Raw genomic sequence first — 23,996 nt, 5'->3', positions numbered from 1 at the left:
TTTTCCACCTTAGCGCCTTCATGAATGAAACTTTGGTGTGAGCCGCAGAGCAGCAGCATGATCGATCGATCGTTCTCTCTGCCTGTCTCTCTCGCTCACTTGCTCCCGCCCATGTGCAGGAAGAAAGCAAATATAGAACAAGAAGACGAAGAAAAAATTAATGCCAGGCTCTTGTCAACATTTGACAGCTTGACAGCTATTTCCGTTTTTGACGAGGGCCACACAGAAACACTTTGCAAAAGTGACAATGACGTCAATCAAACCATTTCAAATCGAGGACTTGTTTGAGTTCAATTCAGTCAATCTCGACCCACTCACGGAAAACTTCAATATTTCGTTTTATTTACAGTATCTTACCGACTGGCCCCAGCTATTCTTCAAATCAGTAGAACTTTCCCGTCATTTTGGCCAACCACATGAAATCAGCGGATATATGATGGGCAAGACCGAGGGCAAGCTCGCGAAAAAGGAATGGCACACGCATATCACTGCAGTGACTGTGCAGGACCAGTATCGTCGACTTGGACTCGCCAGCGAGTTGTGTCTCGAGCTTGAAAAAATGACCAGCGTGGCACCCTATGAGACGTTGTTTGTAGATTTGTTTGTCAAAGTAACAAACACTTTGGGGAGGCAGTTGTATGAGAAGTTGGGCTATAGCGTATACCGACGAGTAGTCGGGTACTATGGCCAGACAATGCCGATGGACAGGAATGCCATTGACGATGAGATTGATGCGTTTGATATGAGAAAACTGTTGCCGCGAGACACGAACAATGAGACAATTAGAGACAAAGGAGACAAAGTATATGTGCTACCTCAGGAGGTGACGTTTTAGCAGACATTAGCATAGATACTAGAATAAACATTTACCATACCGATTAGCGATATGTTGTATATTTGTAGTCTTGGATTGGTTGGTCACGAAGGTTATTTCCGAGAATCAGCCCTTTGCCCTTTGTGCGGCTTAATCGTATGACCCTCCCCCCTCTCTCCAAAAAACTTTACCCCATTCCACATAGCAATTTTTGAAAAATTTTTATCATCACTTCTGCAATTCAATCAATCAACAGCCAGGTTTACCATGTCTCGCAGACACTTGTTAAAGAGAAGAGGAGATGGAACTCACACTCCCAAGTCTGGTGCGTCCTCACGCGCCCCCTCAGCTGCCAGAACACCGCTAAGACTGGCAGATGACTCTGATGCCGAAGACGACGCCAATGGTGAACAAGATCTTTTCAAATTAGAGGAGTTGCTTCGTGAGAAATTGGCCAATCTACAGCAGGCCGAAGTTGGAGAGATGAACAAAGAAGATAGAATAAGTGTGGGCGACAGACGTCAATACGAGGCCGACTCACTTAATAAGTTTAGAATTCAAAGTGAAGCCACCGGAGTCACCGACATCATTGTGTCTCTTTCCTTCAGTCGTGCTGATGTTTCCCTGAGTTCCCGAGAATTGCTATTGGCGCAATTGTACAAGGTGATTATCTCACGTCCATTGAGCGTGGTAAATGAAGAAAATGCCGGCACAGCCAATTATGTCGACGAAGATAAGGTTCTGAAATTGATTTCCATATTTAACGAGGGCGATTACCGTAGCGATTTTGAGTTTTTGTACCTTTACAAGTCCATTATTGCCTTGCTTTGTTCAGACATTGACGATTTTTCCACCTTGATATCGACGGATTTCTTGGCCAAGATCACCCAGCTCTTGGTCGAACCCGCCACCAGTATCATCACCAATGAAAACAAGGCCAACATAATATCTGGGTACGTTGTTCTCAATTTGATTCTCCACCACGGTGCATCGGCATTTGGAATCGAGGATCAAATAGCCATGCTCATGGAATTGGCCGAAGGGTATACGGCTAGTTCCAGTGCGTTGAAACGACAAGTTGAAATGGGCGACCGTGAACACGCAACATTTATCACCGATAAGAACATGGACAAGAGGTTGATTCAGGAAGCTAACTCAAAAGTCACCGAGGAAGCCGGTGTCGCCATAGCCGCATTGCATGGTGTCGCATGTTTCTTGACATTGTTGACTCGAGGGACTTTCTTGAATGACATATTACAAGACTTGATGATCAAATTAGTGCCGATTTTAGATAATGATGAAAACAGAGATATTGCCAAAGCTGCCGCCAGAGCTATTGGTGTCGTTTATGAAATGTTTGATTACGATGAGGAAGAAAGTGAAGACGAGGAACCGGATATGGATTACAATGTAAACTCTCCATATTATGAACAAGAATCTTTGTTTGCTATTCTTGAAAGGCTCACCAACTTGTCATCGAAAAAGGTGTCCAAGAGGGACAAGAAAGAAATCAACTCCATATTTAGAAACATCAAAAACACCGTGGAAAGTTATGTGGACCCTAAACAGAGAGTACAGATATATAAACGCTCACCAGAAGGAATCGAAATACTTGGCAACACCATCGATTCTACATCCATAAAATTATCCAAGTATAAAGTGTTGCGCATAAACACCTGGTGTTTGCATGCTCGATTACGTCATTTGAGATGGTGCTTTAGTTTTGGATTACACAATCAACTCATTAGTGATGATGGATTCCAAGATATATTAAAAGAGCCCGAAAATGAATATAATTCATATGGGCTCAATCATGATGAGATCGACGATAGTTTGTTGCATGAAGAGAATGCCCAGGTATTACACGAATACTTGGACTATAAACATTCAGCTGATGAAAAGACTCGAAAAGAAAAGCGTAAAAAGGAAAGAAGGTCAAAATTAAACGAACATCTTCAAAGTTTAGCTTTGGAATAGGTTTATAAATTATCTTTATATATATATATGTATAAATACCACTCCCTTTACAAAATTTCTAAACTAACTGTAAGACGAGAGTATTCATCTTCGTCAGCATCATCAGATTCTATCAAGGACACCTTGGAGAAATCTTCGATGACATAAGTAGCACCCGCCTTAAGTAATACTTCTTTCGAGAATGTACTGGCAATTCCAATAACCAAGAACCCACCATTGACACCACTTTTAACCCCGGTAGGCGCGTCTTCAAATACAATTGCCTTGGGACGGGATACACCCACCACTATATTGTTAAGGGAAATCAATTTCTTGAATGCAGTATAATATCCTTCTGGATCAGGTTTACCGTTAGAAACGTCATGTGCAGTAATGAAAATTTTCGGACGAGGAATAGAAGAGAATAGTCTATTGTACCAACCATAAGCTAATTCTTGAGTTCCTGAAGTAATAATCGCCCAACTATCCTTCGCACCTTTCTCATTCAAACTTTCAAGAAATGCAACACTTCCAGGAATAGGTTTACCTAAATCGCCGTACTTACGCACAATCTCCAGTTCCCATATGTCAATGTCCTTTTGACTCACAGGCAATTTCTCTGGAAAGCTCTTGGTGAATGTCTCCACGGTTCGCAGGCCATGGCACTCAAATAACAACGTTTGCAAATCGAGTTTTGCATCTGGGTGTTGTTTGTTATGCACTTCTACTTCATGTTCCCAGCTCTTTTCCACGGCCGCGGTAGAATTGACTAACGTTCCATCAAGATCAAACAAGATGAAGTTGGTGTTTAATGTGATGATATTGCTCATTTAGTATCTGCTTCAAGAAAGGAATGTATTATGCGGCGGTATAAATTAAAAAACACCCACATAGACTTTTATGTGGACGTTTTTGTTTTTTTCGGTTTGCCCCACAAATAAAGTGCTACCCCCTAATTACCCCCTAAGCTTTATAATACTCAGCCTTGGGATCGAAATAGCCTGCGTCATTATAGTTTCTAATACGGAGTTCTCTGGTCACACCCAATTCAAATAACCAGTGATCTAAATCATATAAGAACCCTCCATATCGAGTATCATTGTATTTCTTGTACTCTTCCATATGATCGATCCACATGTTCTTTTCTTTAGACATGAAAAATTGGAAAATTAGACATAAGCAGGAAAACACATACAATAACCTCATTGCAAATTCATGGTGTTCATAAAGAAGGTCACGGTATGCATCAGGGATTACTATGGCCCATCGGAATAATGGGATCGGAAATTTGAAGTACATACATGCAAACAATGCTTCATTCAACCCTTGAATTGCATCTCGGCAGATTTTGCGTTCATCTTCTGGTAACTCCGTGGTATCTAGATCTTCAAGTAGTTGAATTATAAGCGGGTATGTAGCTTCTTGGATCAGCGGCGCTAAATTTGCAATCGCATCCTTGAATACCATCAACTCTCGTAGATCCGTGTTCAAAATCACGGGAAGAGTTTGCGTTAAAATAGTTCTAATTCCTCGGGATATTGTAAGTAGATCTGGCTTGGATCTGTCAAATGAGATCAAAGGAAGAAGTTTATACGGATGGACTCCCAAGAATGCAAGCATTAAAATACTAGATATCAACACTTCTTTAGCCTTCTCCTCATTGCCATTGATACTCACCACCCGTTCCCGATTTTGTGCTAATGTTTTGTTGAAATAAGACAACGTTTTCTCAAATAGTTTATCCTTGATGTCATACGGTAACAATGCCATTGAATCCATATTTCCAGTTAGTTCAAATTCACTTAGTAGAGTCATGCCTGAAAAACTGTAAATGCTTTGCTGGACCAAATCACTTCCTGGCAATAACTTAGGAACCTTGAATTTCCAAGTATTTCTCAGGTTGACTCCAAATGAAAAGAAATCAATGCACCTATGGTTAAAAAAATGAAGAAGCCGCAATTCAAATGCTGAAATGTCCATTTGTGAGGTTGTCTGGGTAAGCACCAAGTCCTTTGTAGGATTCAAAATTACAATTGGTTCGGATGATGCAGTCACCCTGGGACTTTTGCTTCTACTTCTACTTGAACCAGGGGTAGAGGAGGCACTAGATGATGTACTTCCTTTGATAGGTCCCGGTGGTGGGTAAACACATTCTCGGTTGGTATGAACGCAATACTCACAACAAGGATGGGCTTCATTGCACTAAGGGATGTTAGTAAATTAACTTAAACTACGAGATAATACATCAGACATACCTTAATTCTTAACCTTTTACAACTCAAACATCCATTTCTTGATCGCTTTGGTAGAGCCATTGAGGTGCTACTTTGACTAATTATAATTTGTAATTGTTTACCAGGCTTAGCTTTCAAATCAACAACACAATACTCGTGCGGCTTTAGTTGCAAATTAAGTGCAAAATAATCCAGGAAGTGCTGCTTGCAATCACAATATTGCAAAGTAAGTTCAAGCAATTATTCGTAAACTGCTCAATAAAAGCGATGTATTAATAAATATTTGTATTTATTGGTTTTCTTGGGGAATTTTACTATACTAGAATTCCTTAAACGCACAGCCTCATTGTAGAAATACGCAACAACCAAGATAATAATTTCGAGAAAACCCATTGAACTATAAATGAACCAAACCTAACCTTCAATTTATAGGTCAGCAATGGGGTATTTGTAACATTATATTCAATCAATCTACAAGGTTCTCTTGGTATAAGCTAATCTCTACCACGTGAGATACCAAAGTTGGACAATCCACTACGTTACGATTCCAGATGTGTTGAATTGAGCACCAGCATTCAATATAATTGTACTAGAAACCAATTGCTAATAGCACAATTAAAAATACCAAATTCTTATGTAACACAAACAATTTAGAAAACAAAAACGCATGATCTAATACTCCTCTCCCCTCCCCCTCCCCATATTAACCTCTTAAACTTTGTAATACTCAGCCTTGGGATCAAAATAGCCTGCGTCATTATACTTTCTAATACGAAGTTCTCTGGTTACACCCAATTCAAATAACCAGTGATCTAAATCATATAAAAATCCCCCGTACCGAGAATCACAGTACTTCTTGTACTCTTCCATATGATCGATCCACATGTTCTTTTCTTTAAACATGTGAAATTGGAAAATTAAACATAAGCAGGAAAACACATACAATAACCTCATTGAAAATTCATGGTGTTCATAAAGAAGGTCACGGTATGCATCAGGGATCACTATGATCCATCGGAATAATGGGATGGGGAATTTGAAGTACATGGTTGCAAACAACGCTTCAGTAAATGTCAGGATTGTTTCACGGCAGATTTTGCGTTCATGCGATGGTAATTGGGTATTATCTAGATCTTCTAGAAGTTGTATAATAATTGGATATGTGGTTTCTTCAAGTATTGGTGTTGAGTCTGCAATAAGATCTTTAAATATCATTAGTCCTCGAAGTTCCGAATTCAAAATCACCGGAAGAGTTTGTTTTATAACTGTTTGAATCCCTCGTGCTATTGAAATTAGGTCTGGTTTTGACTTATCGAGTGAAATTAAAGGAAGAAGTCCATATGGATGGACTCCCAAAAATGCAAACATTAAAAAACTAGAAATTAGCATTTCCTTGGCCTTGTCTTCATTTTCATTCATACTTTGTACCCAAGTACGATTCTGCGCCAACATATTAGTGAAATAAGTCAAGGTTTTTTCAAACAATTTGTTCTTAATATCATAAGGCAATAATGCCATTGTATCCTTACTCCCCGTCAATTCTAACTCAGTCAATAATGTCATACCTGAAAAACTATAAATACTCTGTTGCACTAAATCACTTCCAGGGAATAATTTAGGAACCTTGAATCTCCAAGTATCATGAACTTTCGGATTGACCCCAAATGAGAAGAAATCAATACATCGGTAGTTGAAGTAGTGGAGAAGACGCAATTCAAATGGTGAAATGTCCATTTGTGAAGTTGCTTGTGTGAGGATTAAGTCTTGGGAGGGATTCAATATTTCAATTGGTTCAGGTGAAAATGTCCTGGGACTTGTACTTCTGCTTATACTAGGAGTAGAAGCTGCACTTGATGATGCACTAGTCTTGCCTCCTTTTATTGGTCCTGGTGGCGGATAAACACATTCTCGGTTGGTATGGACACAGTATTCACAACAAGGCCGAGCCTCATCGCACTAAGGGATGTTAGTACATTTCAACTTTAACTGGGGGAATATACAACAAACGTACCTTAATTTTCAACTTTTTACAACTCAAACATCCATTTCTTGATCTTCGCTTTGCTCGAGTCATTAAGGTGCTTTAACTGAGTTGTGATTAAATACGTGATTATTTACCAGGCTTAGATTTAAAAACAAATGTAATTCTCGTGCGGCTTTAGATGCAAATTATAACATGCAAAATAACCGAGGTAAACACAGATGCGATAACAATCACAATAGTATTAGAGATTGTCAGATAGATTCAAGCAACTACTGAAAAATTGTTAAAGATGAATGATTCACTCTTAAATAATGCATTTCTTAGTTTTTTCTTTGAATGTGTTTCTCTAATAGACCGTGTTTCAGAGCACAGCCCCCCTCCCTTCGTAGGAACAGGTAACCGAAACAATCCATATACTTTAAACACATCAAGTAGACACTAAATAAAACAAGCATGTCTCTAAGGAACAAGATACGCGTGATATATTCCAAACATTGCTTGAGCTCAATTTATAGATTGCCCAGGAATAGTCCACCAAACGCTACCACGTGAGCTACAAATGTTGCAAAGCCGGTCCGCGGAAATCATAGCCACTAGCCACCAGCCACCACATGTGTTTGATTGAGTGCTTTCTTTCTATATAAGTTGTATTACAAATCTTACTAATAGTATAAATGAAACATGTGAAATGTTTATATAACACAAAGGTTGGATTGACACAAATTTAGGGCAAATTTCCAGGTTACCCGAAATACGTTAAAATGCTTAGTAATAATGGTACAAAAGAGACAGGAATTTAGTTGAAATTCTTGAAATCTACAACTTGCAACTATAATTTGTTGAGTTAAAAACCAACAAAAAAAGCAACCACATTTGATGAATGTGCAGTGTGTGTGTGTGTGTGTGTGTTTACCAACATCACCAAAAATATCAGTAAATAACGAAACCCACATTTCTATTACAAAAAAAAGACGGATTCAGTATTTAGTGCCCTTAAACCATCGCGGTGTTGATGCATCACGTCATAGAAAAATTTAAATTTAAGACAAGCACTAAAAAAAAAACAGAGGCAACAATAAAGTGCGGCATCTGATACTCAAAATTATAATCACTCATTTTATTTTTCTTCCTTACAACAATTGTCTGATTACACCAAACCCAAGATTTACACAACTCTAGAGACCATCTCACATGTCGGAGCTATATTTCTTGCGGCATGCTGAAAGAATAGACCATGCCCAGTCAAACTCTATCGCATTGACCCCAACTTACGAGGAATACGACCCGTCGCTTTCTGCCAACGCGATACCTCAAATTGAACAGGTGGTCAATGATATAACCTCCACATCTACTGCATTTCCAACCACACCCACCATTCGAAACAAGACTATATACATCCACTTCAGTCCATACTTGCGATGTTGTCAAACTGCTGATCTACTTGTGACTCATCTCAAGCACAGGTTAAGTCATGATGACAGGTATGCCAAATACAATGTCAAGTTTCAACTATTGGGTGATTTTGCCTTGAGTGAGTGGATCCATGAGAAAATGAGCAATAAGCCCCCATTCACAGATTCTGATGATGCATATGCCATGTATACTGCCAATCTAAAACAGCTTGTTAACAAGTCGTGTTGTTCTAATTTTAGGCCCGCAACTAAGTTGGGACCATATAATGGACCAGGGTTGAAATACAAAGATTATCAGTTGAACTGCAAAGAATATTTCACCAAATTGTTGGCCACGTATGACAAGCCAATGTACATCAAAAATCAAGATATTATCATCATAATATCCCACGGATATGCCATCAACAACTTTATGACCTATTTCACCAACCATCCAATTTTTCAAGAGATACCCGTGGCCAAAATTAATTTCGCCCAGAGACTATTACTGGATGGGAAATCTGAAGACGGGACTTACAAGACCGACAACTACAAGTGGAAATTACTCAAGGACGCCCTTGAAATTATGGAGGAACATCATGAATATGCATTAAACTTGGATACAAATGTGGTTTATTACAAGACCAATTTCATCAGAAAGGATAAGTTAAAATGGAACGGATCGGAACCAGAATTGGCTGTTAGTAATCTTCCCCGCCTAGGGTTCAAAAATGATGCCAAATCTTTGGATTCCGATAGCTTGTTAACTCCGGCTGCTAAAAATTGGATACCTGGGGTTAAGATATATTTGATCAAGAGGGAATTCAAGGAGAAGTACATGAATGATGAATCATTCAAACGCGATTATGATATTTCTAATCCGCCAACTAGGCGAGTAACTCCGGAAGTATCACCACAATCAGCACCGTCACGAGTTAACTCGTATATTGATATTCTGAGATTATTAAACAATGAAAACTTATCTAAACCATTGAAGTTAAAGTATGGAAGCAATCAAGATATTCCCTCGCTGGCGTTGAATTCCAAAGTCAATTCTCAGGTCAACCTTATGGATTATTCCGCGAGCGGATACGCCAGTGGCACGTCTTCAAATTCAAGTATAGACAAGATGTTATTTTCATTGCAGCACAAGAGTAGTAAAACTGCAACTAATGCACCTGAGGAATACTTCCCACAAGTTAAATCACCCTTGCAAGCCGCATTACCAGATATACCAATTGAAGATATCCAAGGAAGAAACTCACCCATTGAAGTATTATCCCGAGCAAGATCGGGAATTTACAAACAATCTATTCTCGCACAACAATCTTCAAATTCACTAACAGAAGAATATGATGACGGATCTGACAAGAGACATTTCACGTTGGAATTCTCACCCACGAGAACCCCAAGCACGAATCAACGTCATGCCACTCCTTCTTCAAACACATCAACTCCCCGCCAAACCAGATCACGTAAAAATTCAATCAAGTTTATCCCCTCGGGTGTTGCAACAACCCTGTCTATGAATAGATCAACTGAACATATTTCCAAGGTTAAACCAATTTTTTATAATCTTGCCAGTGACAATGATGATGATGATGAAGAAATGAGTCTTGATGAATCTACAAGTAGTAGCACTAATAATAACAGCGGACAGTATTACTGGTTAGGACAAAATAGATAAGGTATAGGTATTCATTATATAGCATATTATTTGGTTCCTTTTTTTGTAGAGTTTCCAAATTCCATATTATACCACAACGATTGATATGGTAGCGCGGACTTTATTTGAGGTTGCGCTTTAATGCGCGCGCTGCTGTTTTGGTTGTCTGTGTGTTCAGGGTATCCTTTCCTTATCAATGTTAGCAACATGACGGCAACTACCGAAGCTCATGATGCTCTAACTCAAGTGAAACTATCCAATACATTTGGTCTTTCTAAAGATCTTACTGATCCAATAATTGTGAAAATATGTTATCTTGAACCAACTTTAATAACACAACATGAATCCATACCATTGCTGACCAAATTCGAAAACCCAAGTGTTTTCAAAACATCATCAAGGATATACAAAAACTCAGATTTGTTCATACGGATTGGAATGTATGATGGGAAGAACAACAATTTGATTGCACCCGTTTCCCAAACTACATTCACGCATTTCCGCGGGAGACGAGTATGGAACCAGTACGTGAAATTAGCCATGGAGTACAACCAGATATGTCTGGGCGCATACTTGAAGTTTGTCATATATGAAATTGTTGATTGTAAGAGTGTTGTGTTTGGGGTAGGGTACTTGTCCATGTTTAATCATACGAGGTCGACATTAAGGAGTGGTTCACAGAAGGTGGCAATTAATACGAAATTGCCAGACAAACCGCTGGTTGATTATGGTGATCCCAAGGGGTTGACTGAGTTGGAAACCAATTTGATCAAGTTTGAAAACGGTGAGTTTAATAGAGTCAATTGGTTGGATAAATTGGTGTTGCCTAAATTAACCGGGGGTCAGAAACTGGACCAAGAAGAAATCAATACTGATGCCGATTATTTCTTGTATGTTGAATTACCCAATTTTGAATTCCCAATAGTTTATTCCGACATAAAGTATGAAATACCGACCATACCCAAATTCGAACCCAAGCAACCGGAAAATTCAAGTATTGTGATTAATTCTGTGGATATACTGTCTGAAGGCAGTCAACCAAAAGTTTACGATCCCGATTTCCAAATAGCCACCAGGCTAAATCATATTAATGCTACAACAACAATCTACGATCCCATTGAACTTAAATATCATAAACTTGAAAGAAACATTAATAATAATACCATGTTGGATAAGGAATTGAAACCTACTCCACAATTGCGAGATGAGTTACTTCGAATTTTAGTCAAACCTTCAAATATTGAGCTTAATGATTATGAAAAGAACTTGATTTGGAAGTTTAGGTATTATTTCAGTAAGAATAACCAAACCAATATCGATTCAAGAAACAAAACCACGACTCAATCATTCTTGCCTAAATTCTTGAAGTCGATTGATTGGGATAATGATTATGAAGTAGATCATGCATTTAATGAGATTATTCCTAATTATTGGGGAGTTAATAACTTACAAATTGGTGATGCTCTTGAATTACTCGGAGATTATTTTAATCCGTTTGTATTGGGAAGATCTATGTATCCTGTTGAACAACCACAACGTGATAGCTCAAAGTTGAAAGATGATGAAAAGAGATTCTTGAATCTATTCAAGAATGTGACATTATTGAGAAAGTTGGCAGTTGATAGGTTGAGATTGGCAAGTAGTGACGAACTACTTTTGTACTTGCTTCAACTTGTGCAAGCATTGAAATATGAATCGTTGATCTATGAACGGAAGCTTCCATTTGATGAAATTGATTTACATCATCATAAAAACAATGGAGATCCTTTGGAATCTCCCCTTGCCAAATTCTTGATTGACGAGTCTGTACATTCCGAAAAGTTGGGAAATTTCTTTTACTGGTATGTTAAAGTTGAAAATGAAGATCAGTTAAATACTCGATCTACACCACCTCAGGAAAGGCTGCCATTCGAAAATACCGACAGTAAAATGTATGGTGCAATTTTGAACAAGTATATTGACAACCTTAAGAAACATTGTCATGAGCATAGATTGCCTTATTACAAACATCTAAAACGACAAATTTGGTTTATTAAGAAACTAACTGGTTTAGTTGAATTGTTAAGGAGTTCATTTAGAAAGAATGAATCAACAATGAGGAAAACTGAATTTTTAAAAGAATACCTTTCTAATTCTTCAAATGAACTCTTAAAATTTCCTGACCCGTTTCCGCTACCATTGGATCCTTCGATTATGATCTGTGGTTGTTATCCTGAAGAATCTGCCGTGTTTAAATCATCATTGGCTCCATTGAAGATTACATTAAAAACTATTGAGAGTGGTGGTGCAAGTCGTCATTCAGCAACATCGCAGATTATATTTGGAAAGAAACATAATAAGTATGGAAAATACCCTATGATGTTTAAAATAGGGGATGATTTACGTCAGGATCAACTAGTGATACAAATCATTGATCTTATGGATCAATTATTAAAGAATGAAAATTTGGATTTGAAATTGACTCCATACAAGATTCTCGCTACTTCACCAGTAGCTGGGTTAATTCAATTTGTTCCTAATGAAACGCTTGATTCTATTCTTTCGAAAACATATCCTGAGATTTCAAGACCAACTCTGAATCAAAGCAGTGCCAACAGTGGTGCCCCTCAAGTCAGTACTCCTACCACTACCAATGGAATTCTAAACTATCTCCAAGTACATAGTCGGGATCAACAAGAATCAGAACCAACACCCACACATAGTATTCTTGGGGCATCGCATGTTGCTGCACCTACATCACCACCACTGCCACGAGTACAACCTAAACCAGCAATCACATCTAACATGGGTGTCTCACCTGTGCTAATGGACAACTATGTTAAATCATGCGCTGGGTATTGTGTGATTACGTACATATTAGGTGTCGGTGATCGTCATTTGGACAATCTATTATTATCACCTAATGGTAAATTCTGGCATGCTGATTTCGGATACATTTTAGGACGTGATCCAAAGCCGTTCCCGCCATTGATGAAATTGCCGATTCAAGTAATTCACGGTATGGGTGGGTTACAACATGAGAATTACAATATATTCAAAAGTTATTGTTTTATCACGTATACTACATTGCGCAAGAACAGTAATTTGATTCTCAACTTGTTTCAATTGATGTTGGATGCCAACATACCTGATATCAAGTTTGATAGAACTAGAGCTATTGAGAAGGTACAAGATAAGTTTTGTTTGCAAATGACTGAAGAAGAAGCGATTTTGCATTTCCAGAATTTGATTAATGATAGTGTGAGTGCGTTTATGCCGGTTGTTATTGATAGATTACATAGTTTGGCTCAATATTGGAGGGCATGAGCTACGCCAACACACACATATTTATATATATATATATCGTGTTGTAGTTTATTTAATACATGGGTACTAGTGCTAACGCCGTGTGAATGGACTATAATTCTATAAATAAACTGAATTAGTTTGCATGGTATTTTTTTTTTGCAACTAAATTCCTGCACATAATTTTGTTGTTTACAATTTTCCCGATTTGGAGAGCAACCAGCGAAGAACATTAGGTGGATCAAATTCTACGTTTCTAGGCCAAGAGATCACAATGACGGCCAGAGACAAAGTTAATTTCAGGCAGTGATCCAAACATACTTTTGTGTGAATTGAACTGATTTGAATTCCACTTTCTTTTCCCTACACTTCCATTCTTGCCTTAACATATATAGATAGTCTGTTCTTAATCCAAGAACAGGATACAAACAAACAACCTTGCATTAGACACTCATTAGCATATTAGCATCTCGTTCATGTCATTACCTCCACTTCCATTCAAAGTAAAGACCAAGGTTTCATGGGCTGGTGAAGAGGATGGAGATTTAGGATTCCTTGAAAACGAAGTCATTGAAGTGTTTTCCATCGTCGATGAGAGTTGGTGGAATGGGAAGTTACGAAGAAATAACGCCGAAGGTATATTCCCGAGAGATTACGTGGAGCTCATTGACGATAAATTAAGTCAATCTTCTTCATATGCCTCGTTGAACAATTCCAGATTCAATACTCCCACCAAGCAACCACAAGCTCGAAGCAACAACACAACTCCCCAAAATGGCTTCTTCAAGTCTGCCAAGAAGAGCCATAGGTTAAATAACCCTAATATTTCCCTTGAATATGATGGCGATGCAAGTTTCGACACCAGCTATGACAATGAACGGTTTTTCAAGTCTTATACAGCCAGTCCAAGCAACAACAGAATGTCCAAGCAGATGCACCAATCAAGAAACAGGATGAGTTATCAATATCCTCCAGATGCTAGGGATATGGATAATATGAGATTTCAACAACAATCTCCTACTAAGTCATTAAATGACCTCAAAAGGTTACTGTTGCAAGAAAGAAGTGAGCCTAAGATGATCAGATCTCAGTCGTATATGCCCGAACCACAACCTCCCTATCCAAAATCTCCGTCGTATATGCCTGAGCAACAACACCCTTATCCAACCAAATCTCATTCATATATGGATGTACATGTTTCCAAATATAACGAGGAACCAAAATATAGAAAGAATAAGTCAGAGCAAGAGTTATTATATGAATTCGAGGAAATTGCCAAAAAGAAAGCAATGTTGGAAATGGAATTAGAAAGATTGAAACAATTAGAACAACCACCTTCCAAACCAAGAACCAGTCCTTTACAATCACAGCCTAATCCCTCGGTTGATTCATATAGCGATGGGCGCAGTTCCGATTTAAGTAAGAAAATGTCTCGTTATGTCACAGACGAAGAAGAAGAAGACTATGACAACGGGTACACTTATGCTCGTCACTCTTCTCCGCCTACTCCGCCTACCAGGGATGAATCTCCTCCACCTCCTCCACCTAAACATGCTATTTCTCCAAACTATGGCATGGAAGAACAATACGGAAGATCAACTCTACGTGCTAGTAATCACCGCGCCAGTCAAGGTGCAGAGGCAGAACTTGATTTACTTCGTTTAAGTCAGCAACAAGAAGAATTGAAAGCTTCTATTAAATCATTACAAAGCGATGTGTTGAACTTGTCCGAATTAAGCGCTACTAGTGCCGGTTCATTCATGAGACATAAGTACGAGAGATACATGAATGAATCAAAAATGGATGTAAACCGCGAGGAACCTCCAGAGGAAGAAATGGCAAAGACAGATTCTAAAGAAGCCTTTGACGCTGTTTTCCAAGATAAGAAATCTAAACATCCCAAAATATTCAAGATGTTAATGAGAAAATCCCAAACTGAACCAGCTTTAAACCCAATTGAACGCAATTTAAAGCAACAGGATGAAATGGATTGGGCTGATTTTAAAATTCTGATGAATAGAATGAATTCTTTAACCAGCGAAGACAAACAGTCTAGAACCAAGAGAGTTGTTAGAGAAGAAGGCAACTTAATTGTTAAGCCATTAGACTATGTCACTGAAATCAATACCAATGAAACAATTGGTGAAGGTAGTGACGGCTTCAATCTTTCAGATGTCAGATATTCCAAGGTTGCTTCATTCATGGAACATTACCAGACTAGCTCTGATATGAATGATATGATTTCAGACATTTCCGTTAAGTTCCATGCTTCCAAATTAAATCAAATAAGATGTGTGTTGTTGCACATGTGTAAATTCCGTATTATTGAAGAACCAAACAAGATTCTGATACTTAAACCAAAACTCAAGGATGTTCAATATAAAGGCGAAGCATCAATTTACCAAATTAACTACCTTTTTAAGAAGATTTTGGATGCCTTGCGAATTCCCCTGGAGATTGTTCCTGGGTTTTGGAAGAAACCTAATGAGTTTTATCACAATGAACAATTTGTCATTAATCATTGTTGGCTCTCTATTCTTGTTGATGATTCCTTCAGAGTTATGGATATTTACAACTTTAAACACGGAAGTGTTTGTAATGTCAAGAAATACAACGAGTTTTACTTTTTAGCTGAACCATTGAGTGTGGTGTCTACTTACATTCCTTCCATTGTTGAATTACAACATGTCATGCCACCAATTGATCCAAACATTGCATTTTATTTACCTAGAACTTACTCCGGATTTTATAAAAACCATTTAACATTCAAGAACTTTAATAATGCATTAACCAGATTAAAAGATTTAGAATTTTTCGAGTTGGAATTGGATATTCCTACCGATGTCGAGTTATTCACGCTAGTTAAAACTGCAAAAGTCACCACCAATGAATTAAGTTTATGTCAAGTCAAGTGGGTAAATAATAAGCGAATAGCTAAAATCAAGGCCATGCTTCCAGACAAGGAATCTATTGGTGTACTCCAAATCTTTGCTGGTGAAAAGGGATTACAGAAACATTTTGATAATATTCACGAACTAGCAATAGTCATTCCATTATACCATCAAGGAACATACAAGCCATCTTCATTCGTTCAAAGATTTCCTACCGTACAGTCCCAAAACAATGATTTGTACATTACAAAACCACAAGTTAATAAGCTTGTACTTAAAAATGCCTATAACTTTGAAATTGAGCAGCATCCATCCCAGGGAGTCTCATCTGTATCAACTACTCGTGATTTCAAGCTTGTTATTGAATCGCCACTGGGTAAGTATTTCCCATTGACCAAAGACGATGATTCGGTACCATATGGTGTGTATTCTTCCAATATCAAATGTCAAGAAACAGGTGTGTACCGAGGATTGGTTATTGGTGATAGTGGTACCAGTTGGTATGTGTTTGCCCAATGGGAGTGTATTGCTTAGCTTAACATTAATTTAATAGAATAATTTGATTTTCGATTTTGGTTGCAAAGTATTCGCACAGTATAAATTGAGCAGTTATTTCCTCTCAATTTGTTTTTTTTTACAAAATTCTTCTTCTTTCTTTTTTAATTTCAATTTATATCAAAATTCATTTAGTTGAGACAGCAAACTTATTAGGTATGTATAATACACCATTGTAAGGTTGAAGAGTCCATCATGTTTGATTGAGTTTGTACTAAACTGGGTATTGTTAAGGTACATGAATACCAGTTGACTGCAACAAGTTTTTGTACGCCAAATCCATATCATTTGAAGGGTTAGAGAAATCATCCAGCATCAATCAAACAAAAATAGGTCGTGCAGTTTGGTGAAACATAGATGGGGTTGTGATTGAGAAACAAGGTAAATTAACAGAACAATATTTTGCTGTATTTGCTGACTTGATTATAGGGCTTATTTACTGGTTGATTCAGCAAATGTTTTGAGCAAATCTTCTCCGTTAAATTTCATTGTTTCCAATACCCAGGCGTCTACTGTTTCTAAGGATTGGTGTAGCTTTTGTTAATTTTTTTTGTATTGGAGTTGGAAGATTTTCCTATTCTTTCTTTATGTTATTGCTTTGGCTTATTAAAATCATGAGTGTTTTGGTTGATATTAGCAAATTGACCATTGTAAATCATCTGGGCGTCTTTTGTTAATAGACAACTTTTTCGCAACAAACAACTTTGGTCGTGTATAGTTGTAATTTTTGAACCTGACAAAAAGAAATATACTGATAGATCTACCTAGGTTTTATAATCATCACTAGTAATCATGTCCACTCCAGTAGTAGCATCACCTCCTGTGCCTCTTAAAAAGCGTTCAGGGCCAGCCACTCACAACTATTCCAAAGAACGTAAAGTTGGGGAAGGTACTTATGCTGTTGTCTACCTTGGACATCAAGTCACTACAGGTCGAGAGATCGCCATCAAAGAAATCAAAACGGGAATATTTAAAGATGGGCTAGATATGCTGGCTCTTCGTGAAGTTAAATACTTACAAGAACTTCGGCATCCTAATGTAATTGAACTTGTTGACGTATTCTCAACTCCTCACAACCTTAACTTGGTACTTGAGTTATTACCTTGTGATTTAGAAGTATTAATTAAAGATAAGGAAGTTGTATTTACCATGGGAGATATCAAATCATGGATGTTGATGACCCTAAGAGGAATTCACCATTGCCATAGAAATTTCATACTTCATCGCGATTTAAAACCAAATAACTTGTTGATCGCTCCGGATGGACAGTTGAAAATTGCAGATTTTGGGTTGGCTCGTGCCTTGGGGAATCCCAATGAAGATCTTTCTTCAAATGTAGTGACTCGTTGGTATAGAGCTCCTGAATTGTTATTTGGAGCAAAGCATTATACTGGAGCAATTGATATGTGGTCTATTGGGATAATATTTGCAGAATTGATGCTTCGAGTACCGTACCTTCCTGGTAAAGATGATGTTGATCAATTGGATGTTACATTCAAAGCATTAGGTACTCCTACAGAACAAATCTGGCCCAATGTTAGTAGTCTTCCGATGTACAATGCCCTTACAGTATATGCTCAACCACTGAGGCAAGAATTGAGAAATAGGTTTAGTGCAGCTACAGAAAAGGCTCTTGATTTGATGATTATGTTGACACAGTTGGATCCTTCTAGACGTTGTGACTCTACCAGGGCATTACTTCATGATTTTTTCACTGAACTTCCTAGACCAACTGAACCTAGAGATTTGCCAAAGAAGAGTATTAAAAAGGAAGAACCAGATGCAAAAAGAAGAAAGATATAGAAGGTATAATGTATATATTGATAATTTATAAATTACTTGTATAATCGAACAACGTAATCAGCAATTGCCCAAGCTGCAGTCAAACCAGGACTTTCAATTCCCATTAAATTGACAAATCCAGGGAACCCCTCTTCTTTCTTAATTACGAAATCAGGGAATGACTTTTTATTACCTTCCTTGCCGACAATCTTTGGTCTAACTCCCGAATAATCAGGAATCAACGAGTCTGGAGGTATACTTGGAAAATATCTCTTGACTGCTTCATAAGCAGGTTGCAAATTGTGTGCACTTGGAGTATAATCTATCTTATCAGGGTCATCAATATCTAACCATTCCAAATCGGGTCCGAACCGGATTTGTCCTGCCATGTCGAAGGTAAGATGAGTTCCTAGCGATGCTGCATTGGGGTTTGGAGCAGGATAGACAAGAACATCGGTGATGTTTTGAATTGGAGTTGGAGGTTGGAAACTGAAGTAGTTCCCCTTGGCAAGGTATGTCTTGTAGTGTCGGTCTTGCGGAAGAAGTAAATTGGCAACTTTAGGAGCATACAATCCTGCTGAATTGACCAAGTTTGCTGTGGTTATTTGAGTGTCTTCACCGGAATCCGAGTCATGTACTGTAAGAGTGTACGTTCCTGACAGATACTCAATGGCTGTGACTTTCGAATTGATGGCAATTGTCCCCTCTTCATTCTCGAATCTGGATTGGTGGAATTGTAAATATTCATGAGAGTCTAGAATCCCAGTTGTAGGACTCACAAGAACGGCTTTCTCCGCACGAATCAAGGGATTCCTCCTTTTAGCAATCTCCACAGGTAATAATGTTGCTGCAACATTCAAACTAGTGGCATTGTCGTACAAACGATACAACAACTCTTCTTCTTCTTCTTCAGTTTGGGCAACCACCCATTTCCCGCATTGTTTCAACTTATCAAATTCTCCTGCTTTTTCGGCATTGTATATCTTGTATTTTCCAGCAATACAAAGTTGGGCCTTGAGCGAATCAATTGGATAGTATAACCCAGCATGTATCACTTCAGAATTCCGAGCAGTGGTTTCTGTTCCAAGACGAGAATGTTGTTCAAGTAGGAGTGTGTTTCCAAACCGCAATTGCAATTCTCCCGCTATGGCAGTACCGACAATTCCGCCACCAATGACAACAAAATCGAAATCATGATTGGTGGAATCGGCAGTAGTCAAACGTCGTACGATATTTCTTGTGGTGTGTCGAATCATTCGTGGATTGCATTCGAAGGAAAATAAAGTTGGAGCGAAAAATACGCCGGATTAATGTGTACGCCCCGGAGAGAAACAAAACAGCCGACGTGTCATTGGCTTCTTTCACAACGCCCCAGATTTTTTTTAATCTTCTTAGAGGCGTATCAGTTTGTGTAACAAACTAGTGAAACTGTCATGCAAGGCTGATATTTGCAACCTGTATTGTACTATATATTCCTTAGATCAAGTTTCCAGCAAGACACCTTTTTAGCACGAGAGGTTCCAATGAGCTACCAAGTGCTATAAAAAAAACCGTACTATTTTTTGATTCCATTTCCATTGTTATTTTCTTAATTTATTTTTTTTGTTTAGCATTTTACATACGATTTTCATATGGTAACCAACATGACAAGATTTTAATGTCCCATGTACATAAAAAACATGCATATAATAGTAAATCGTGTATGCGGCGTATCTACAATTTAGACTGGTAGATCACACAATAAATATTATTAGTAACCATACTGATGAGTATTTTTTGACGATCTAGACCTTGTCAATATAACATTCTAGAGGCAAATATTTAATTTATTATTTGTTTCTTAATTAGGCTAACAAGCGTGTCCTCATATTGTGGTGTGGAGTTGACTATGGAAGATTGGATGTAATTATCTAATATTACCCCTTAAATAATTTTTTTTTTTGTATATATATTTTTTTTTGCCCATGGCTTTACACTTTTTACTTACTCACTCTCTCTAAAAGTTAATTTACCGAAAATAAGAAAGAAAAAAAAAACTTAAACGAGATTTGAAAAAAAAAAAGTAATCCACTTTACTTTTATTTACTTCTCTGCAATAGAGTACATAGCAATCATAACCAAATGAGAAGTATCAAAGCAGTCGTTGTTGGTGATGGTGGTGTAGGTAAGACCTGTCTTCTTATAAGTTACACCACAAACACGTTCCCAAATGATTATATTCCCACCGTGTTTGATAACTATTCCGCCAGTGTAATGATCGACGGTGAGCCGATCAAACTTGGACTTTGGGATACTGCCGGCCAGTCCGAATATGATAGATTAAGACCATTGTCTTATCCGCAAACGGAGATCTTCCTTGTTTGTTTCTCGGTGGTGAATCCTGATTCATACGAGGATGTGCGTACCAAATGGATTCCTGAGATTAGACACCATTGTCCTCGAGACGTGTTAATTTTGTTGATTGGTACTAAGATTGATTTAAGAGAAGATTTCCACGTGTTGGATGAATTACAAGCTAGAGGGATAAATGTAATAACTGAGGCTCAAGGGAAGAAATTGGCCCGAGCAATTGGGGCTATCGAATACTTGGAATGCTCGGCAGCAACTCAAGTAGGGGTTCAAGAAGCATTCGACTATGCTATTAGAGCCGTTTTGGAGCCTCCAAGTACTGATCCAGTGGATCTGAAAGTACCAAACTCTGGTAAGCTGGACCATTCTGTACCAGCAGGGCAACAACGCAGTGGTATATTCAGGAGGTCAATGAGCAATAGTGAATCCCGAAGAATCAAGCGAAAAAAGTGTGTAATTTTGTAAGATATAGAGAGGGTGGCAGAGAGAAAGAAGTGAAGTTCCTTTTTTGTTCGAACTTAATAAGTATATATATATATTAATGCAATTTGGCCAGTTTTAGTGGACTAATCCTGTAATTGAGCTAATCTTGACGGATGGATACCCTGAGGTGGTTCCTTTGTTGTCTCTTTCTTCTTTTTCTTGAGATCATCATTTTTCCTTCGGTCTTCCAACATCTTTTCATTCTTTTCTTTAAGTTTATTTCGTCTAAATTCACTATTACCACCTCCACCAACAGTTAACTCAACGTTGATCTTTCTGTTTCTTAATAATGTGTGGTGCATACGTAATGCAAGTTCCATTTTACTTTGAATTTCCTTGGTATCGTTGTCAAATTCAAGAAATGCGATCCCTTTGTCAGGACGAATTCTTATTCTATCAGGACTGGAATTTTTAAAATGAGCAGTTAATTCAGTTGGGGTGGCGTCGTAAGGTAAGTTACCTACGAATATAATAAAACGAGGACCAGCACCTCCATTGACACCTTTTCCTTTCTTACCACGTCTTGTCTTTCTCTTTTTCACTGGTGGTTGGTCTTCAGTATTAGCATCTGTTGTTGGCTCTTTAACTTCTTCTTCTTCCTTTTCAGTTTCAGCTTTTCTCTTCTTTTCCTTGATCTCCTCTCTTTCCTCTTTGGTTTTTCTAAATCCAAGGGCCTTCTTTTGTTTCTTAGATAATTTCTCTTCACTCATTTGCGTACTAGTTTACGAAGAATGCATATATCCATCGCAGATTATTTTTAGTTTACATGCAAAAAAAAAAAATTATGTGAGAAGAGCAAAATCGGATTCAGATCAAAACGCACATAAAAAAAAAAATTACACACTCTCCCCTCCCCCCACATGGCTAATAACTTATCATACAATTCACCCATGATACAGTATGAGCAAGCAATTGCCAGAGGAAACCGGTTCCAACGCAAACACAAATCTTAAAGATACATACGGAGAATATGAAGAGCGAGGGAGGAGTCGCTGGCGGTTAATTAAACGGAATATCCAGGCGGAACAAGAATTGAATCTCATGGCGTACAGCATTGAAAGCAAGAGACTGAATCTGATCAAGAAAAAAGCAGCATCCAAGTGAAATGGCTGGGCAGGACACATTATTATTATGCATTTTTGATATTCTATATATTATTTGTGTGTAATTACTGGTTGTCAACTCGATCAAGTAAATTTGCATGGTCCTTGATCAATTGTTCATGTTTAGTTCGCAACTCTGAATAAACAGCCGATAATCGTTGTAACTTCAATTCCAAGTCTTTATTGTAGGTCTTCTCTTCAACCTGTTTAACTTCGGATGCAACGTCAGACAAATTTTTAAATTCTACTTCTTCTTGTTGCTTTTGATCGAGCCATTGTTCAAATGACAGGTTGTCAGAGAGATGATGCCCCGGGATGTCAACGAACAAATTGTGCTCCTCATCACTACGCAAGACCCGTTTGAAAGGTGGGATCATCCGATGTTTCTTATCGACTGTAGTGATCCCCAGGTCGATACTTTTAGGCAAGGTCTCTACTTTCAAATATGCAATGGCTGAATCACATTTAGTGAATGTCTTGATGATTTGCTTGGTAACAATGTCCAGCGCATATACTACTCCTGTTTCATCCCCTGAAATGAGGGAGGTTCCATCCAAGGATATGTCCAATTGAGTAATTGGTGCATGGTGATGGGTGAATGTATTGGCAAGATTTACATCATTATCAATAGTTATAATTTTGTTCATACCACCAATACTTTCAAGCACTGAAGTAGTTTTGTTAATGGTATATAGTGGGATCGTTCTAATCATTCCATTGACAAGACCAACGTAAAGGGCACGGTTTGCAGGATCTTTAGCAACACAATTAACACCATATGGCAAGACAAATGTAGTCAATAAACTCTTGCTAAGTACATCGTAAACTCTAACAGTACAGTCAGTACTTGTAGTATATAATCGCAAATCATGAACAACTCCACTATCACTCAATAATAAGTCTGTAATTGGTAACGTGTGGTCAGTAATGGAAAAGTATGGTTTAGCCTTGTCGTCAGTTAACAAATCAACTACACTCCAGACAATAACTCTAGCATCGTCACCTCCAGTGACTAAGAAGGTACCACATGGACTAAACTTGACCGTGGTTATACCTTGATAATGGGCATCACGAACACTTACAAGGTCACCACTGGTTAATTCCCAGATATATATTTTTCCACTTGCAGTACCACCAGCTAACAACCACGGGAGACGGAACTTGGTCAACTTTTCCAACTCATCTGATGCTGAGACTGGTTGTGGAACAACAGTAAGACAGGTTAATGCTTCTGGCAAAGGAATTCTTTGGTCGACCCCTTCTTTCCCCCAACTGTACACTTCAATCAAGGCTTTGGTTGCAGAACAAGTGAATAATCGTTCACCTGGACCAAATCCAGTAAGGTAGGCACCATTTCTCGGGGACAGAGATGCACGGAATGTTATATGATGATGCGAAGTATGGATTGAAGTCGCATGCGATGCGCTATTCTTTGATGGGGTAGGTATATAGAATATTGACTCGTCCATGGTTTGTTTCTACTAGAGCGATGAGATGAAGTTG

At 38.2% G+C, this 23,996-nt stretch overlaps 13 protein-coding genes across 13 annotated transcripts; 7 read left to right on the top strand and 6 right to left on the bottom strand. All coding sequences in view use genetic code 12, as the record gives it.

Annotated features, from left to right (window-relative positions):
- Nucleotides 1–247: 247 nt before the first annotated feature.
- On the top strand, nucleotides 248–835 carry SPAPADRAFT_142846 (peptide alpha-N-acetyltransferase complex B subunit; the record flags this gene model as incomplete). The annotated part of the gene is made up of 1 exon (XM_007376797.1): nucleotides 248–835. One exon carries the CDS (start codon nucleotides 248–250, stop codon nucleotides 833–835), a length of 588 nt encoding a protein of 195 aa, XP_007376859.1.
- A 206-nt stretch (nucleotides 836–1,041) lies between these two features.
- On the top strand, nucleotides 1,042–3,642 carry SPAPADRAFT_156121 (uncharacterized protein; the record flags this gene model as incomplete). Its single annotated transcript, XM_007376795.1, has 1 exon — nucleotides 1,042–3,642. One exon carries the CDS (start codon nucleotides 1,082–1,084, stop codon nucleotides 2,789–2,791), a length of 1,710 nt encoding a protein of 569 aa, XP_007376857.1.
- Nucleotides 2,839–3,600, bottom strand: DOG1 (2-deoxyglucose-6-phosphatase; the record flags this gene model as incomplete). The annotated part of the gene is made up of 1 exon (XM_007376796.1): nucleotides 2,839–3,600. One exon carries the CDS (start codon nucleotides 3,598–3,600, stop codon nucleotides 2,839–2,841), a length of 762 nt encoding a protein of 253 aa, XP_007376858.1.
- Nucleotides 3,643–3,733: 91 nt separating the features above from the next.
- On the bottom strand, nucleotides 3,734–5,085 carry SPAPADRAFT_52021 (Zn(II)2Cys6 transcription factor domain-containing protein; the record flags this gene model as incomplete). Its single annotated transcript, XM_007376794.1, has 2 exons — nucleotides 3,734–4,972; nucleotides 5,026–5,085. The coding sequence occupies 2 exons, from the start codon at nucleotides 5,083–5,085 to the stop codon at nucleotides 3,734–3,736; spliced, it is 1,299 nt and encodes a 432-aa protein (XP_007376856.1).
- A 630-nt stretch (nucleotides 5,086–5,715) lies between these two features.
- SPAPADRAFT_62685 (uncharacterized protein) lies at nucleotides 5,716–6,423 on the bottom strand (the record flags this gene model as incomplete). The annotated part of the gene is made up of 1 exon (XM_007376793.1): nucleotides 5,716–6,423. One exon carries the CDS (start codon nucleotides 6,421–6,423, stop codon nucleotides 5,716–5,718), a length of 708 nt encoding a protein of 235 aa, XP_007376855.1.
- Nucleotides 6,424–8,120: 1,697 nt separating this feature from the next.
- SPAPADRAFT_156110 (uncharacterized protein) lies at nucleotides 8,121–10,100 on the top strand (the record flags this gene model as incomplete). Its single annotated transcript, XM_007376792.1, has 1 exon — nucleotides 8,121–10,100. One exon carries the CDS (start codon nucleotides 8,180–8,182, stop codon nucleotides 10,064–10,066), a length of 1,887 nt encoding a protein of 628 aa, XP_007376854.1.
- Nucleotides 10,101–10,252: 152 nt separating this feature from the next.
- Nucleotides 10,253–13,351, top strand: VPS34 (phosphatidylinositol 3-kinase; the record flags this gene model as incomplete). The annotated part of the gene is made up of 1 exon (XM_007376791.1): nucleotides 10,253–13,351. One exon carries the CDS (start codon nucleotides 10,253–10,255, stop codon nucleotides 13,349–13,351), a length of 3,099 nt encoding a protein of 1,032 aa, XP_007376853.1.
- A 1,542-nt stretch (nucleotides 13,352–14,893) lies between these two features.
- On the top strand, nucleotides 14,894–17,311 carry SPAPADRAFT_62682 (uncharacterized protein; the record flags this gene model as incomplete). Its single annotated transcript, XM_007376790.1, has 2 exons — nucleotides 14,894–16,932; nucleotides 17,011–17,311. The coding sequence occupies one exon, from the start codon at nucleotides 14,905–14,907 to the stop codon at nucleotides 16,753–16,755; it is 1,851 nt and encodes a 616-aa protein (XP_007376852.1).
- Nucleotides 17,312–17,538: 227 nt separating this feature from the next.
- Nucleotides 17,539–19,818, bottom strand: SPAPADRAFT_62681 (uncharacterized protein; the record flags this gene model as incomplete). Its single annotated transcript, XM_007376788.1, has 1 exon — nucleotides 17,539–19,818. The coding sequence occupies one exon, from the start codon at nucleotides 19,812–19,814 to the stop codon at nucleotides 18,612–18,614; it is 1,203 nt and encodes a 400-aa protein (XP_007376850.1).
- Nucleotides 17,569–18,579, top strand: SPAPADRAFT_56779 (TFIIH complex serine/threonine-protein kinase subunit; the record flags this gene model as incomplete). Its single annotated transcript, XM_007376789.1, has 1 exon — nucleotides 17,569–18,579. One exon carries the CDS (start codon nucleotides 17,569–17,571, stop codon nucleotides 18,577–18,579), a length of 1,011 nt encoding a protein of 336 aa, XP_007376851.1.
- Nucleotides 19,819–20,632: 814 nt separating the features above from the next.
- On the top strand, nucleotides 20,633–22,127 carry RAC1 (Rho family GTPase; the record flags this gene model as incomplete). The annotated part of the gene is made up of 1 exon (XM_007376786.1): nucleotides 20,633–22,127. One exon carries the CDS (start codon nucleotides 20,680–20,682, stop codon nucleotides 21,370–21,372), a length of 693 nt encoding a protein of 230 aa, XP_007376848.1.
- NOP6 (Nop6p) lies at nucleotides 21,474–22,100 on the bottom strand (the record flags this gene model as incomplete). The annotated part of the gene is made up of 1 exon (XM_007376787.1): nucleotides 21,474–22,100. The coding sequence occupies one exon, from the start codon at nucleotides 22,098–22,100 to the stop codon at nucleotides 21,474–21,476; it is 627 nt and encodes a 208-aa protein (XP_007376849.1).
- Nucleotides 22,128–22,250: 123 nt separating the features above from the next.
- Nucleotides 22,251–23,976, bottom strand: SPAPADRAFT_62679 (WD40 repeat domain-containing protein; the record flags this gene model as incomplete). The annotated part of the gene is made up of 1 exon (XM_007376785.1): nucleotides 22,251–23,976. One exon carries the CDS (start codon nucleotides 23,960–23,962, stop codon nucleotides 22,559–22,561), a length of 1,404 nt encoding a protein of 467 aa, XP_007376847.1.
- Nucleotides 23,977–23,996: the final 20 nt, after the last annotated feature.

The sequence above is a fragment of the Spathaspora passalidarum genome, assembly GCF_000223485.1.
Source record: "Spathaspora passalidarum NRRL Y-27907 unplaced genomic scaffold SPAPAscaffold_6, whole genome shotgun sequence".
NCBI lineage: Eukaryota > Fungi > Ascomycota > Pichiomycetes > Serinales > Debaryomycetaceae > Spathaspora > Spathaspora passalidarum.
This window is presented reverse-complemented; position numbering and strand designations above follow the sequence as displayed.